The 16,388-nt window shown below is 41.4% G+C and overlaps 1 protein-coding gene across 1 annotated transcript; it reads right to left on the reverse strand.

Annotated features, from left to right (window-relative positions):
• Window positions 1-714: 714 nt before the first annotated feature.
• On the reverse strand, window positions 715-15,873 carry cttnbp2nla (CTTNBP2 N-terminal like a). The gene is made up of 7 exons (XM_004547657.3): window positions 15,688-15,873; window positions 12,966-13,070; window positions 3,340-3,573; window positions 2,769-2,876; window positions 2,426-2,614; window positions 2,168-2,338; window positions 715-2,037 (listed from the first exon to the last, which is right to left on the reverse strand). Exons 1-7 carry the CDS (start codon window positions 15,724-15,726, stop codon window positions 1,102-1,104), a joined length of 1,782 nt encoding a protein of 593 aa, XP_004547714.1. The 5' UTR covers window positions 15,727-15,873; the 3' UTR covers window positions 715-1,101.
• Between the last annotated feature and the right edge of the window lie 515 nt (window positions 15,874-16,388).

Consider the following 16,388-nt stretch of genomic DNA (forward strand, 5'->3'; position numbering starts at 1 on the left):
GTAGTGACCGAAAGAACGAGATCGCGGATACAAGCGGCGGAAATGAGCTTCCTCCGAAGGGTGGCTGGCCTCTCCCTTAGAGATAGGGTGAGAAGTTCGGCCATCCGGGAGGGGCTTAGAGTAGAGCAGCTGCTGCTCCACATCGAAAGGAGCCAGCTGAGGTGGTTCGGGCATCTGGCAAGGATGCCCCCTGGGCGCCTCCTGGGCGAGGTGTTCCAGGCATGTCCCACCGGGAGGAGGCCCCGGGGCAGACCCAGGACACGCTGGAGAGATTATATCTCTCGGCTGGCCTGGGAACGCCTTGGTATTCCCCCGGACAAGCTGGAGGAGGTGGCTGGGGAGAGGGAGGTCTGGACCTCTTTGCTTAGGCTGCTACCCCCGCGACCCGACCTCGGATAAGCGGATGAAGATGGATGGATGGATGGATGGATGGATGGAATACCCAGCATGGCAGGATGCGATATTAATCAAAGCTATGATTGGCTACATTTTTTTCTTATAGTGATTTGTTATAAAGGACAAAGACATGATGATCAGAACAGTTTTTACAACAGCACCTGCATATAACCATCAGAGTCTACATAGTTATTGTAACTACATCATTAAATTAATAGACAACAAAACATGACATGACATTACGGCACTAATCAGATTATTTGTTGTATTAAAATAAGATGCAGTAATAAGTAAGGACTACTGGGTTTTTAATTAAAAAAAAAAAAAAGAACACTAGTGCAAACTAAAAACGACTCTGTAGCCTACACTGGTCAAAGGTTAAGTTACTGATGATTATTCTTACAATAAAAAGCGACATACTTGAGACAAAATAAATGGAAAGACACTATTAAAAAATTATACATCGTAACAACATAATATGCACCTTATGAAACTTAACCTCAGCTGTAATTGTTCATTACTACCAGCTCTTCATCTACTTCCTACAATAGTGCCCTCGCACGTATTTCAAATAAATCTAATAAATACAAACAGCATAACAGTGTTTGAGGGGTCATTTGTTTAAAAAAAGGAAATGATAAAACTCTGGTTATATACAAACCTATATCTTATTATGAAATGTGAATGTTGCCACAAGCAGATCGGTTAATTAGATGAAACCACCATGTCCAGTTCTTTAACTCCTTCCTGGCTGGAGGTGAGGCCACAGCTTCCTGCGAGGGGACTATCAGAGAAATGGCTGGGAGACCTGGGCACTGCAGCTGGAGAAGAAGGGGCCTGGGCTAGACCAGGCTTCTTAGGAGGGATTGGTGGAGGGTTGCCCCGCTCTGCCCTGGGAATGGTGGGCGATTTTATTCCTTGGGGAACCATCCCTGCAGCCCTTCCAATGATTGGAGACAAAGGTGCTGCCAGGCTGCGGTAGTCTGTACCAAAGGGTGAGTTGTTCGATGTGGCGAGCTTCGCCGTAGCACTTTGCTGGGCGGTGGTGAAACGTGACAGGACTTGAGTAACTGTGCTGCGGGCAATCTGCTTGACCGGGTTGGCCTCTGGCGACGAGGTGACGGCCGCAGGAGAGGGGTCCTTCGGCAAGAGAGGAAGAGCAGGCTGCACAGCCTGGGACTGCGGCTCTGGGTCAGGGGTACCCTGAAACTTGTGGCGAGCAGCATGGAAACGTTGATTGATCCCGGCTTGGTAGGGAGACTGAAAGCTTTCTTGATTTGGGCTGGTTGGTGGCCGTTTGGCAAGAACGGGTGAGGCGCAGGGGGAGGAACAAGGAAGAGTTGGAGAAACAGCAGTGGAGGGAGAGAACGATGTTTGGGTCTGAATTGGAGGATTTTCATTTCCATTCTGTGGGTCATGATGCCCGTTAGTCTCTGCTGGACAATGATGACCGTTTGCCTGTGAAGGTGGCTTGTTTCTGTCCTCCTCTATGTCCTCAACCTTAACAGAGTCTACTAATGACTTTCCCGGAGGAACGTTCGTGGCCCACCCCTTTTCTCCTGGCTCAGTTGGAGCTGTAATGGCTCCTCTAGTTTCCTTCATTGTGTTCACTTCCTCCAGCTTCCTCTTGAGCTCTTCTACCTGATTACAAGAAAAATAAAAAGATATGCAGAAATGTGACTCTGCACTAAGATTCCCCTGCTGGAGTAAGTTTATATGAAATTAGAAATTTTGCCAAATGTGCATCCTCCATAGTGATGACTGTGCAAACCTGATGCTGTAGCTGACAACAGTGAGCTTCCTCCTTCTTCAGTCGTGAGCGGAGCTGTTCACGGTCTGTGTCAAACTCAGCCAGCTGCTCCTCCACTCTCGCCTCCATCCTCAGAGCTTTTGTCTTCTCATCCTCCAGTTCTTTTCTAAGAGACTGACAAGTCTCTTTTTCCTACATCAGAAAAAGAAAATCAAAAATCGAATATGCCTAAGCACATACAGGTGCTAGGCAATGATGGGGTTCCAAATGTTTTTATACCTTTTCGAGTTTACGGCTCAGTTCGCTCAGTCGGTGTCCCTCCTCCAGAGCTCTGGCACTGGCCCACTTGCACTCTTTGGCCAAAGCACAGGAGAGCTGTTTGTGCTGAGCCCGCTCGTCCTCTAACTGGTCAGTAATGCGCCGCTGTTCTTTCTCCAGCCGGCGGACCTGACTCCTCTCAAATTCCAGCTAGCAACACAAAGAAGAAAAAATAAATTTAAAAAAAAAAAAATCTGAAAATACACTGATTTTCATAAACACACTATGGCTGCTTAAACATCTGAAAATTACTGATTTAGCACATTTTGGACAAATATTTGATGAGTCATCAGTGAGAAGGCACCTGTTGTTGTAAGCGCTCCCTCTCCTTTTCCAGGATATAAGTGACATCATCTCCCTCCGCTGTATCCTCTGCATGCTTCCTCTTTTCCTCCTCCAGGTCTGCAATGACCTGAAGGAAACACAGCAGGGAGACAAAATCTGAGTTTGGCCTGCTAAAAAATAACATTAATACTGATTATCTCTAAAACAGTTAAACAAGTTAAATGGGGCAGCGGCCTCCTGGCCTGGTGGGCTTTGGAGGTACTGCATACGCGGTATTTTACAGAAAAATAAAATCTTTTGAATATGCAACTTTTTTAGTTATAAATAAATAATAAACAACAGTAAATATAATAAATAATATAAATATAAATCATTTGACTGAATATTTGCATTATGAAAAGTCACAAAAACTCATAAAAAGCTATTTTAAAAACCCTCTTTATTCACAGTGCATTACAAGCCAGCACTTCACTGGCTACTGCCTCATTTATGTTTTCTTTCTCAAACGCTGAGGATTACTTTTAACTTTTTTTCCCCTCCAAATCATCTCATTACCAGCGCTTCTGATTAAGGACGACACGTCCACCCACCCTTCTGTGCCTGCTCTCAGCTGCAGCCAGCTGGGCCAGCATCTTCTCCTGCATTCTCCTGCAGTGGCTCACCACCAGTTTGAGGACCACTAGAGGGTTGGAGGTGGAGGAAGAACAGCCAGCCTCTTTGTCCTGGCCCCCCACAGCCTCACTGTCTCTCTGCAAAGCCTGGAAGGGGTCACTGAGGTTGTACCTTCCATAGCGCTCCTGAATGAATAGCTCTTTACGCTGTGCCTGCAGGGGGGGCGGAGAGAGAGAGAGAGAGGAGTCAGCCTTTTTCCACACAATGTTTGTAACTGGGCTGTAGCAACTGTATCAGTTTTCTGGCTTCTCAGACTGATCAGAATCTTAGCTATTATTGCCTTTTTAGAATGGAGGGGAACGAAACTTGGTACACGTTGTTGTTCCTAGAGTATTTAAAAGTAGAATGGGAGGCAGAGCCTTCAGTTTTCAGGCCCCTCTTCTGTGGAACCAGCTTCCAGTTTGGATTCAGGAGACAGACACTATCTCTACTTTTAAGATTAGGCTTAAAACTTTCCTTTTTGCTAAAGCATATAGTTAGGGCTGGACCAGGTGACCCTGAATCCTCCCTTAGTTATGCTGCAATAGATGTAGGCTGCCGGGGGATTCCCATGATGCATTGAGTTTTTCCTTTCCAGTCACCTTTCTCACTCACTATGTATTAATAGACCTCTCTGCATTGAATCATATCTGTTATTAATCCCTGTCTCTCTTCCACAGCATGTCTTTATCTTGTCTTCCTTCTCTCACCCCAACCGGTTGCAGTAGATGGCCCCGCCCCTCCCTGAGCCTGGTCCTGCTGGAGGTTTCTTCCTTTTAAAAGGGAGTTTTTCCTTCCCACTGTTGCCAAAGAGCTTGCTCATATGGGGTCATATGATTGTTGGGGTTTTCTCTGTATCTATGAAGCACCTTGAGGCAACTTTTGTTGTGATTTGGTGCTATATAAATAAAATTGAATTGAATTGAATTAACCTATGAATCATTCCAAGGGAACCTAACTGAAGTAATGAGCCAGTGCTCCATGTATGCATAACAGACAAATTAACAAAGAACGAATTTTAAATTGTATCTTTAGGCCCTCCGTTATTAGCAGACTGTCACAAAAACACAAACATTTGTTACCACCACTTTAAATGAATGTGCAAAAAATGCCAAAGATAACAGTTTTACAGGCATAAAACTGTGTTTTTGTGCCAACAATATTAACGATATTAACCAAAGCGCCATTATCAGAAAATGTAGCATATCTCGGGTTTTCGTGCAGTGTTTCCTTTAAAGATTTGTGGAGACTGAACGATTGGATGACAAAGAAAGAAGCAACAGGCCTAAAAAACTATCTACACCAAATATCTGAAAGTCATGTCCTTAAGACATTTGGAGGAAGAAAAAAAAGACAAGAGACCTGACACATAATCTAAGAGACGCATCTGGCCTTTAAGTTGATCCATCTATTGTTCGCCGAAGTCTCATCAGAAAAGTCTCAAAGGAAAGGTGGCTGTCAAGAAACCATTTTTAAGGAAGAGAAGCAGGGAGAAAAGATTGAAACACTAGTGGCAACAGGTCTTTTGAAGTGATCAATAAAACCTGAACTTGATATGCACACAGGACGTACAGAGTATAGATTATTCTTTATAAGTTATTCTTTAACTGTCCAGGCATGTATTTAACAAGAGTCATTAACCTACTGTGAAGATAATATCTGACTCTGCACCGCTGTATCGTAAGATATTCACTTGACCCTGAGCACTACTTCTGCATTAGGCTATATGATACTGGATGACACATATGCCAACACCAGAATATGTATGACAGTAGGGCTGTTCATATAACGATATATATCCAATGACGATATAAAAACGTGTATGGTTCATTTTACGCTATCGTTTGTTTCGTGGTGTCACAAAATAAACTTAACGGCAATATTTTTTCATCGTTTTGATGGTCACTGTAGTGGCTATATTAATTTCTTAAAGTTCTCTCTTTCTCTTATATTTAATATAACCACACTACAGATGGACAAGTGCCTGTTTTTATTTGTTGTGGTTAGCAACAACGACGGTAAAAGCATCGCGTGTGCGCTTGTTTATGTTCCACATAAACCTTTCACAATAAAGCTCAAGATCCTGTTGAGACTTTTCAAAATAAACTGAATCACATGAAAGAGCAGATTATTTACGGATGAGAAGTAAAAAAGAAAAGAGCCACCAGGTGCTAAAAAATAAACCTTAGACTCAAACGTTAGAACAGGCTTTTCCCCGCAGCACGCCGTGTAATAAATACTCACAAAGAAAACGGCGGCCTTTACAACTTATGCCTAAAAATGTATCGTTTCATGCATCGGTTAAAACACTCGACTCCAGCTACATGACGCGCAGCTGGAAACACTTCCCGCAAGTCGAGCTGCCCGAGATTCACATAATTTAAAGAAAATGTTACATTTTTGTGATTTATATAGTTATCGACGATAGAATTCTTATATCGGGATATGAGATTTTGGTCATATCGCACAGCCCTATATGATAGCCAATTTTATCAGCTGACATCTCTTGTGTTCATGAACGGTTTCTTAAGTTCTCCAATAGACCCACCATGGGGTTGATGTTCATCTAGTACCATCATCACGTCAAAAATAGTTCTGTTTATGAATAAATACTTGCAAAATTGAATGAATATTAATCTTCGTGCATTTTACCTGGTTGCGTCAAAATGGTAAATGGTAAATGGCCTGCATTTGTATAGCGCTTTTCTAGTCCCTAAGGACCCCAAAGCGCTTTACACTACATTCAGTCATCCACCCATTCACACACACATTCACACACTGGCGATAGCAAGCTACATTGTAGCCACAGCTGCCCTGGGACGCACTGACAGAGGCGAGGCTGCCGGACACAGGCGCCACCGGGCCCTCTGACCACCACCAGTAGGCAAACATGGGGTTAGTATCTTGCCCAAGGATATTTGGCATGCAGCCAGGATGCAGCCTGGGATCGAACCACCGACCTTCTGATTAGTGGCTGACCTGCTCTGCCACCTGAGCTACAGCCACCCAAAAATGCCTCCGTACTAAAGAACAATCTCATGAACAGAATTCCACTGTAGTATATAATGCTTCTCTTGGTCGGTAAAAAAGATATCTCAATTAATTTAAGCAGACAGTATCAATCCACAGCACAGAGTGTGATTATGAAATGATTTAATAGCTTTAATCTCTGGCAGCTATGACATTAACACATGCTGCTATCTCTTCCCTTCCATGAAAAGAGGAAATCAAACGCCGTTTTCAGCACACCATGATTATCATTTCTAATACTGATGGTAAAGATGTAAAGAAGCAGTACTTAGGGGAAGAGAGAAAAAGAGAGATGGAGAAGGAGATGTTTAAAAAACAAAATAAGAAAAAACACTAACAGGAAAAAGAGCAACAGATGGTCCGCGTGTCGGTCTATCTTTAGCAGGACAGCTGCACCACACTGGGCCTCGGCCAAGGGAGACCTGTTCTGTTTAACTCATGACAAAGGAGGAACAATAGCAGCCACACATTTCAGGTTTAGAAGATGTCTTTAGGCCTGCCCTGAAGAGGTACTGCAGAGGGAGGTAGAGAGAGAAAGTAAGTGAAAAAGAGAGAGCGGGAGAGGAGGGCTGTAGCAGAGCCAGCAGTGTCTTAGTGAGGTTTCAACAAAAGAGGATGAAGAGATTAAAGAAAGCGGTATCAGCTCTGGCAGGGTGAGGACAGAGCTCCTGAAGACTGATACCAAGATTACTTGAAAGGTTTAAAGTGTTGTCAAAGTGTGGAAAGGCCTGCAGAGCAATAGTCATCCATTCTTTTACAAAGCCTGTAAGAAAAGCAAAATAAGTAATTAAAATCTTTGCATCTTGCTGCAGTTCACTGGCAGCATTTATTAAGGAGTCCCGTGGTATAAAAAGCCCACTGTGGCTGACAGATTAGCCATCATGGTGGATAACTACCGAGCTTAATAAATTGACTATTGCATGAGCACATCATAAGCTTCCTCGGGCAGAATATAATTGATACAAAAGTGCCATTAGCCATTAGTAGTTGTGGAGAGATTCTGCCATAAATGAAATTTCACAAAACAAAATAGACATTTGCTAATTGAGCGGGGAGAAAACGTGAGCTGAAAAACACCAAGATCCTTTATAATGCTGTACTCAATTCTATAGAACTAAAATGACAGTGTCAGATCAAACTCTAACTGCTTTTAGGAAGTTCTTCAAGTTCACTTAGTTGTTTCCAGAAAAACACCGGGAGTGTTCACCAATGGCTTTAGACAGAAAATCAAAGTTCAAACATAATTTCACGAGAGATCAGAAGCTTTACGGCTATCGTTTTCTCAATCCTCAATGTTGGCTCATTTGGCACAAAGCGAGCAGGACAAGGCTGCGAGGCTTCGCAGCTGTTATTTGATCTAGTCCGCTGAGGACGGTGTGAAGGCGGATCAAACAGAATGGAGGGTGAAACAGGAAAACACGGGTTGCCCGAGAGAATTCAAAAATGCCTCTCAAATGTGGGCACTATCGAAAGCCCAATCACCATTCAGGAACTCAGAAGCAGACTTTTGTGCTATGCAGGACATCTACTCTGTTGTTCTTGTACCGACTATATTATAGGGAGCAAATAATGTTTATACTGGGGCTAAAAATAACATACATCACCTAATTTTAAAGAGAAGTCTGAAAAGCGAAATCTGTCTGCAGAGCTGGCCCACAGCCCACTCCTGTTCCCGTCAGTGACTGTCTGCTCTGATGTGTCACTTTACAGGCCAAGACTAAAAAAACCTTATATGGGAGTTTCCATTCTTGCCTAAGTCAGTCATATAAAATGACACTTAAAGGGAAAATAAGACTAGATTTATAAGTCATTCCTTACAGAGGAGAAAGCTACTTAGAAACATATACATAACTAAAAAAAAGTTTTCATTTCTTTCCTTGTTTATGTCTAATTATTCAGCCTGCACTGTTTACACTTTAATATACGTGGATAACGGGCCTTTAAATTGTCAGGATTTTTTTTTTTGATAAATTCTCAGCACCCCCTCGTTACACAAATGTTTACTCATAAACACAGACTGTGCTTCTCTCTCTCCCTCCACAGCCCTTCAGTGCACAGACAGATGTGTACTTCCTCAGCACAGAGAGAGTTTGTTTTCCTCTGCATCGCTTCTCTGTAAAGGGAAAAAAACCCAATTCCTCATGCTACTTCATACTTAGCGCCCACACCTACCACAGTATTCATCGCATCATACAGTACATGTACAACACCCATAAACACTCAGGGCATGGTTGTTATGCATCACAGTCTAGTTTCATTATTTACGCCTTTGTCAGTTGGCAACAGTTCCTGGCAACCTGTGGGTGCTTTTTCTTGGGAAGCTGTCTTTTTGCCATGGCTACGTTGGTTCAAATCCAGCTTATCTTTTGCTGACATATGCCTCAAGTCTTTCTGCTATGCAGTGTTAGTGACAAGATTGATAAAATAAAAAGTTATGAATAACTTTCCACCCTGGAATCCTGTATACTGTATGTCAGATGTTGTTAATGCATGTCATTAGCATTCTATGGTAAGGGAAAGGCTATCTAAAACCACTATCCATCACTGAAGTGCAAAATATGTTATGTTATCTGATAGCGAATCTAATCAGCTGATGCATCGCAGCCCAACAAACAAAAGTGCTCTTTCCTATTTCAGCACCTAAACACAGCACAAGGTAAGATTTTGAAGTAGCTTCATTTGGAAGCTCTTGTCTGCCACGCCATGTGAACCTGACAGTTAATTAAAGGCTAATTTCCATATCCGAGTCCCTTTTGAACATAAAGACTCATATTCCTTTCCCAAACCAAAGGGACTACTGGATCACTGCAGGGTTTTGTGTGCCAAATATAAGCGTTGCCAGAGACTCACTTCCTTTTGAAAGCCACAGTGTGAGCAGCTGCAAAAGTGAGTCACAAGGGGAAAAATGCAGCAGATAGTTAGAATGCCACTGATAGTTCTGCATAATTAAATATAGAGTACCACAGAAGAAACACGCCATTAACCTCACATCCTGTACTTGCCATACAATACAATGTCCTGTAGAAAATCACTGATAAAAGATTTGGAAAAAACACAGAGAAAGTAGACAACAGATGAAACTTGACAGTTTTTATACTTTTAAAAGCAAATATGTGAAGAGTTTATCACGCATGTGATACAGTTTATCTGTGTCTGTTTTATTACTATGGAAAATTGTGTTAAAGCTAAACACCTCTCACATGACGGTGACAGTGTGGCACTGACACATCAGATAAAACCAACATGAGTGGCCTTACTTCTCCAATTACTGCTGGCAGACTTGCTAATATCTGCAACGAGCAATGGATACAAGTTACTCTTATAAAGTACAAATATTAGACAAACTCAAACTCAATTTTTATGGGGAATCACATTTTGTTGCAATCTATCCACAGTGGACAAGCAAAAGCCCAAAATGTCAACCTCGTTTATGTAGATAAAATGAGAGAATTAAATGCCTGAGAACTTTGCACATAACTTTTGGGTGTTTTTTTGTTGTTTATGACAGTCCCTTCAACGGCAGTTACAACATTTATCTAACAGACAAACTGCCATTCATAAATCCATGCAACAACAATGGAAGATCTGGTTATGGGGGTGCTATTTCTCTGATAACAATCCGCTTTTCATGTTAGGACAAGACCCAAGGTGCCATGTTTCAAGAGCAGAACAAAAGAAAGGTATGAACTTGTGTTTTCACTTTAGCAAACTCATTTAGAAAAACTAGAACCCTGCAGCGCTGGATGATTAAAAATCCTAACTGCATATGACTGGAATTAAAGGCTGCGTGACTAATACTGATTTTTTTCCTTGAAAAAACAAATTTTTTTTACCCATAACTTAGTGATCGCATAATTATTAAAGTACCATAAAACTGTCAGACTGGTCCAACTGAAGGGATGAATGGGTTAAGAATTTGTGTAGATGAGGGCAGCATAGCCATATTCACTTCAAGCTCCCTCCAGTTAAGGCCAATGTTTATTTGTTCACTCCTACTCATGCTCACAGTGAGTCATCAGGCACCCAGTGTGCTGTAACTCTTCTTGCCTTAGATGGCCAGATCCCTGAGGAGATGTAGGAATGTGGTCTAGACACAACACATGAACATTCAGCAGTGTTCCACAAGCTGCCTCCTCTCAAGTTTGTTCTTTCAATGGCACATTTTACAACACGAAAATGACTAGAATTCCAAGTGCGTAAGGGCTGTAAGACGCAAACATTACTGGCAGGAATGAAGTATGCAAAGCATTAAAAAATTTGAAAAAGGCAAAGCCATCTTTTGCAGAAATGTTGCATCATGAAGTTGCTTAACCGCTATTTATCATGAATTTGTGATTTTGCGTCAAAAACAACACTTATTATTATATTTAAAAAATATATCTAAATAAAATACAATAGATCCTTAATATAACATAAAAATTTACAGAAAGCATGAGAAAGCATGTGAGCCTGCTGGTACAGCAAAAGGACACAGAATGGGGAAAATAGCCTGCCAATCCTTTAATTGAAAGGATTGGCCAGCCTAAGGCATTTTAACGTCCGAGCTGGTGGCTCTGCGTCAAACTGACAGTCTAAACTCTGCAACAGCAAGTTCAAAGTGAGTGCATGTGCACTGTTCACTGGTTCATCTATTCACTCCAGTGTATGGTATACGTAAACAATGCCCGGAAAGATTTAGTCCATTCTCTCAGACACAGAGAGTAGTTCTCAGATTAGGCAAACTCAGAAGGTTTAGCTTAACGGTCACAGAAAATAGCCTTGTACAGCAAACTGTATGCTACTAAAAATCTAGATGACATGCAAGGAGAAATGTTTTGTAGGCTACATATAACTCTTTACTTGGGCTACCACTTATGTACATTAACTAATGGACAAATCCCTCTCTCCTCTTTTGAAAGATGATTTGCTGATAAATAAAGATAGGCTGAGATACTGGATGGATATATCAGGGCATGCTTTGGAGTGCTTCTCTTGCTATCTGTCTTTACCATCCTTTTCAGAGGCCACTTCTAAGGTCAGATTCTCTTCCATTCATCCTGCCTACAGCGTACCACAAAGTCCTGATCTTTCCTTTTTCTGTTACATCTCCTCCCTCTTCACCACATTTTGATCACTTTTAAGGATATTTCTTATCACTTCTACACAGATGACATTCTGCTGTTTAACTCTTTTAAGGCATAAGATATATCTAATGTTATGATCTTGCATATGTACTTAGAATTCTATTAAAAGTTGGATGGCTGATGACAATTTTCTCCAACTTAATGAAGAAAGAACAGAAGTTCTTGATTGTGCGCTGGACAGAATGTGTCTAAAGTAATGGAAACTCTAGATTTCCTTGTCACTATCGCTGAATTTTCATTTAGGAACCGTGGGGTAACTTTTGACTCCTTTTTCACTCTGGAATTCTCGCATTCATTTCTGTTTTGCTCTTAGTTTTATCGCTTAAGAAATATTGCCAAGTTGAGTTCCATTGTGTCATGCTCTGAACTGGAAATTGTTATTCATGCTTATATTTCATAACATCTGGATTAGTGCAATTCATTGCTCACTTGTCTTAACAAAGCTTCCCTGGAACGTCTGCAGGTTATGCAGGACATCATGATTACGTCTTCTAAGTATTAGCATATCACATCATTGGTAGTTCATTTGCAATGGCTCCCCATTAACGTCACTCCACTTTAAGATTCTGATTTTGACTTTTAGGGGTCTGCACAGACAAGCATGAGAATAAATTAGTGAAGTTTTACTTGGAGTTCATTTGTAGGATAAGAGACTCACTGCAGAGCCAGCTCATTATATCAGTTCATTATTTAATTGTACTTGAAGTACTTGCTCATGCTAATCAGCTTTTGCTAATCTGATGAAAGCGTTAATGTTTAAAGATCGTTCAGGTAAAGACTGAACTAAAAATGCACTCACATTTTTTGTGACAACCTAATTTGGATCAAGTCCTCCTGTCTGTAGTAGAAAGATTTTAGTAGTAGTTTTTCTAAATAACAAACAAAGACGGGGAAAATGGAAATGAGTCACACCCCAACTACGTATCAACAGATTAATATCTAGAGCCTTGAACAGTGGTTATTATAATGGGTTTATAGTTATAACATTATTCTGGATGAAGATTTCTAATGCATGAACGCTGTGGTAATATACGTGCTACTCCTCATGTTTCCACGTCTCTACACCAAGGTCAAAAGTGAAAACTTAGCATGATCCAAGATCCATAATATCCAGATGAATGGATAAATACACCGGTTAGAAATAAAACCAAAGTGACCCTTTAAGCAGACAGTATAAATGAACAGCGATGGCTGCATGCAGGAGTTATTTGAGATATTTCTATGGATAAATTAATTGCTGCTGTGAAAGCCTGTCATTGCTGAATTCATTCTGAACACTGATTTACTGCCAAAACCACGAGCGTTGAATAGCCACTTTTCAGCCTCGGGTGTGAATGTTTTACATTAAAAAGACATTTTGTGCAGAGAATTTATAATAACACGACAACGTTCCCAGCTCTGATGACGGGTACCTTTAGGGCTTCAATGACAAGATCCCGGGCCTCCAGCTCTCCCTCCAGGATGCTGAAAAGCATCAACAACTCTGGCTTGCTCAGACTCTCCATGTTCAGTTTGGACTGTAAAGGCAAGACATAAAAAGAGAAAGCCTGTTTTTTGTTGCTCATTGTGATTTATACATTGCGTAATTATTACTCTACTACTGAAGAAAAATCACATGGAAAGTATTAATCTTGCTTTTTTCCCATAACAATACTGCAGTTACTCGGTCTTTCATTTCATTGTCAAATAAAGCTTAATGTTTTCCAATTCTCCCAAAATCAGAGATCCAGACAGCCATCTGATCTAACCCACTGATTTATGAGCTTTCTGTGGATTAGTGGTGATTATATTGGGATAGGGTCATTTTACAAAGCAGACTTAGTGTGCAAAACATATACAAAATCTTTTCGGTCTTATATTTGAGGAAACCCGATCATTAGTTTGGATATAGCTTAAAGGTACAGTGACTTTCTCTAGTAAAATGCAATAAATATTTAGCAACAGCGCAATTTCTGTGTTTCTAAGGTTGCTCACTAACATGGACGTGTTGATCAGAGCACACGGATCTCAAATAAGAGACCGTAGATAGAGACCAGATAATCTCAGAGTAACTTAACTTTCACATCACTTTGTTTCCCAGCTGTGTGTTCCCATCATAATTGGACATTATGGCAGTTGGTTATTTTTTTTGTTGTTAAAGTTATGTGGTCTCTTTGTAGTGTCTCTGTTCTCACAGCTGTGTTGGTACTGCTGACAAGCCCTGCGGTGTCCACATCTCAAACATCCAACCACGCTCTGCCCAAGTGAATGCAAGCAGGCCTCTCTTTGAAATGAGATCAAAGCTGTTGATGGCACTGCACTGACGATCCTTTATAGACCAGAATCATCACGTGGGACGTCTGGGATGGATGAACACTCCACCAACTGACTACCTAATAACAGTCATGCATGCTCAAGCTTGAATAACTGAAATATTCTTTCTGTTAAGTGGCTGAAGCATCTAAAAAAATCTCACTCTTTGCTGTCACCAGACTGTAATCAACACCTGAACAAGCATTCACTCTGATCTGAGCAGTTTGTGGTCACCACACCATCCCACATCACAAAGTCATCACGAGATATCTTAAAAAAAGGGGGGGAAAAGCCACAATATTTCCCAGTCTTCTACAGCGCAAGTTGCACAGAAGCCTGAAGATGAATAGCATTCTTGAAACCTTAGCATTTACACGACGCCTAACAGGAGAACAAGTATGCAGAAATTGAAACGAAATGACCCTGCTGAACTGCATTTACCGTCTGCAGCAGCGTCCTCGCACAAAGAAGGCACAGTGTTTTAGTTGTGCCGTTAGAAGAACTCATGGCCTGTGGCCTAACCACATGGGTAAAAAGCTAATTAAACTACAGCACACACATCTCCCTCGGTTTTGGTTTACAGGCCCGCTTGCTAATTTCACAGGCCACCATAATCACTGTGAGAAGTGTGTGCACTGTGTTATGAGAAGAGTCTGGACCAACAGGAGCCTGCATGTGCCACTGTACTTTTCTAGACCCTCAACATTTTAAAATTGTTCTGCCTAATCCCCCTGAGCTACAGTTGGCAATTATTAGTGTATACAAACAAAGGGTGGTAGCATGGGAAATGCAAATATTCCCACAAGTTCTCCTTGCTCTACTTCCGATGACGAAAGCCCTGTGTCCATAATCTTTTTATCCGTGGTTGTTTTAAGCCAGGATAGCCATGTGCCTCGTCTGCAACACTGTAAACTCGTTAAAACACACAGTTACTTTCGCTGCAAACAAACATTGGAGCAAAGAGGCCTTTGTTTTGTATCTTCTTGTGTTTTTGTATGTAGTATATAGGGCGAAAAAACCCTCTTTCACCCTAGTAGCCAAAGTTCTTTAAATACCCCCTTTTTTTCTTTTTTTTTTTTAATCCAAGAAGGATTTCTAAGCTTCCAAATCCCAGTTGTCATACTGACACTATCCAAAGTATGCCAGACAGCAATTTATTTTACATGAAACTACACGAAGTCAGATCAAAAGCCACTCAACCTCATCTGACAGATGATTTCATACTTAGTCAAAGATAAAAGTTTCGCATAGATTCCTATTTGCAGTCTGAAACCACACAAACTAACGTGAGATGGAGGTCAGCTAGAGGGAAATAAAGCTCGAGAGGTCTCCTGAATTTCCTGCAGCATGTCTAGATACTAAATTGGATTTGTTAGCCAACCTAATTTCTGCACAGGCCACTTAGCTTCCTTCCTCACTTAGCTTCCTCCCTACATGCGGTGATATAGTTTTAAAATAAACTACATCGAGTTAAGCAGCTGTGTGTTGTAAGACCGGCGTATGCTCTTCTGTGATTTAAGAGTCGTTTAACAACTGGAGCCGCTGCAACAGAGAGCAGCATTATCAAAGATCAGTCGGTCATCTGAAGCTCAAGATGATGATGACGAGCTGAAAAGTCGTTTGTTTTGTTTTGTTTTTTAGGAAAAATATTTAGTCTTAAACTTTTTTTTCACAAATGGAAACACGTCAAACGGCTCGGCCTGTACCCTCTCTGCTGAAGCTTTATGGTTTTTTTTTTCTTTTTTCCCTTCTTTAGACAAAAAGTCTCGGTGCAAAACTGCAAACTATCGTGTACAACTTCATACCGCAAACACAGAAAACGCTGTCAGCGTGACTTCTTACCTTCATGAGGCCCTCGGAGGTCTTTGAGAACTCCAGCATGAACTTTTCTCCTGTCAGAAGATTTCTTTCACTTGATTTGCGTCTTCTGATCCCGTCGCAGCGGAACCCTGGACGGCCAAGAAGCGTCCTGAACGACGGCCGAGCTCGCCAATTGGCGTGAACGGCCGCTGAGTCCTGACCAATGAGAGGCGAGATTATGCGGGAATGGGCAGATTCTGTGACGATCTACTTCTTGGTTTTTGGTTGGACTTCTTTGTTTAGTATTTCTCGAGTTCCTCCTCTGTCTTTACTCTGGAGTGTCTTACAACCATGCGAACGTCTTTACACGTGGTTTACTTTTAGACAGTCACGAAGTGACTTTGTATCTCTGGCATATCGCGCTTTTGTGTAGTAGAGTTTTTGTTGTCCTCTCCTCGAAATAAGCGTGTAATATTTCCCCAGGTAAATCGTGGACATTGATGTGGTTCCGCTTATAATAGTTATGTCCTTCAAAAAATACAGAATATCTTTATTTCAGTACTGTAATACCACAGTAGACTAAAGAAGACATTCTATTGCAAGCCCGAAATAAAAGCGCAAATAAATATTAATAGTGCAGTATACTTAACACACTCGAGAGGGGGCTATTCTGCATAGTGGGTTGGTGAATTGGACTGAAACTTATTGTCCTCCTAGAGACAATATTATGCGCTGCCCTGCAG

The sequence above is a fragment of the Maylandia zebra genome, linkage group LG5 (assembly GCF_041146795.1).
Source record: "Maylandia zebra isolate NMK-2024a linkage group LG5, Mzebra_GT3a, whole genome shotgun sequence".
In the NCBI taxonomy this organism is placed as follows: Eukaryota; Metazoa; Chordata; class Actinopteri; order Cichliformes; family Cichlidae; genus Maylandia; species Maylandia zebra.

Bases quoted from the DNA above. Each gene is read 5' to 3' on its own strand.
- cttnbp2nla (XM_004547657.3), bottom strand. From the start codon at position 15,726: ATGCTGGAGTTCTCAAAGACCTCCGAGGGCCTCATGAAG. The intron at 13,071-15,687 runs GTAAGAAGTCAC...TTGCCTTTACAG, and splicing joins CCTCCGAGGGCCTCATGAAG to TCCAAACTGAACATGGAGAG. The intron at 2,615-2,768 runs GTGCCTTCTCAC...TTGTGTTGCTAG, and splicing joins GGGAGCGCTTACAACAACAG to CTGGAATTTGAGAGGAGTCA.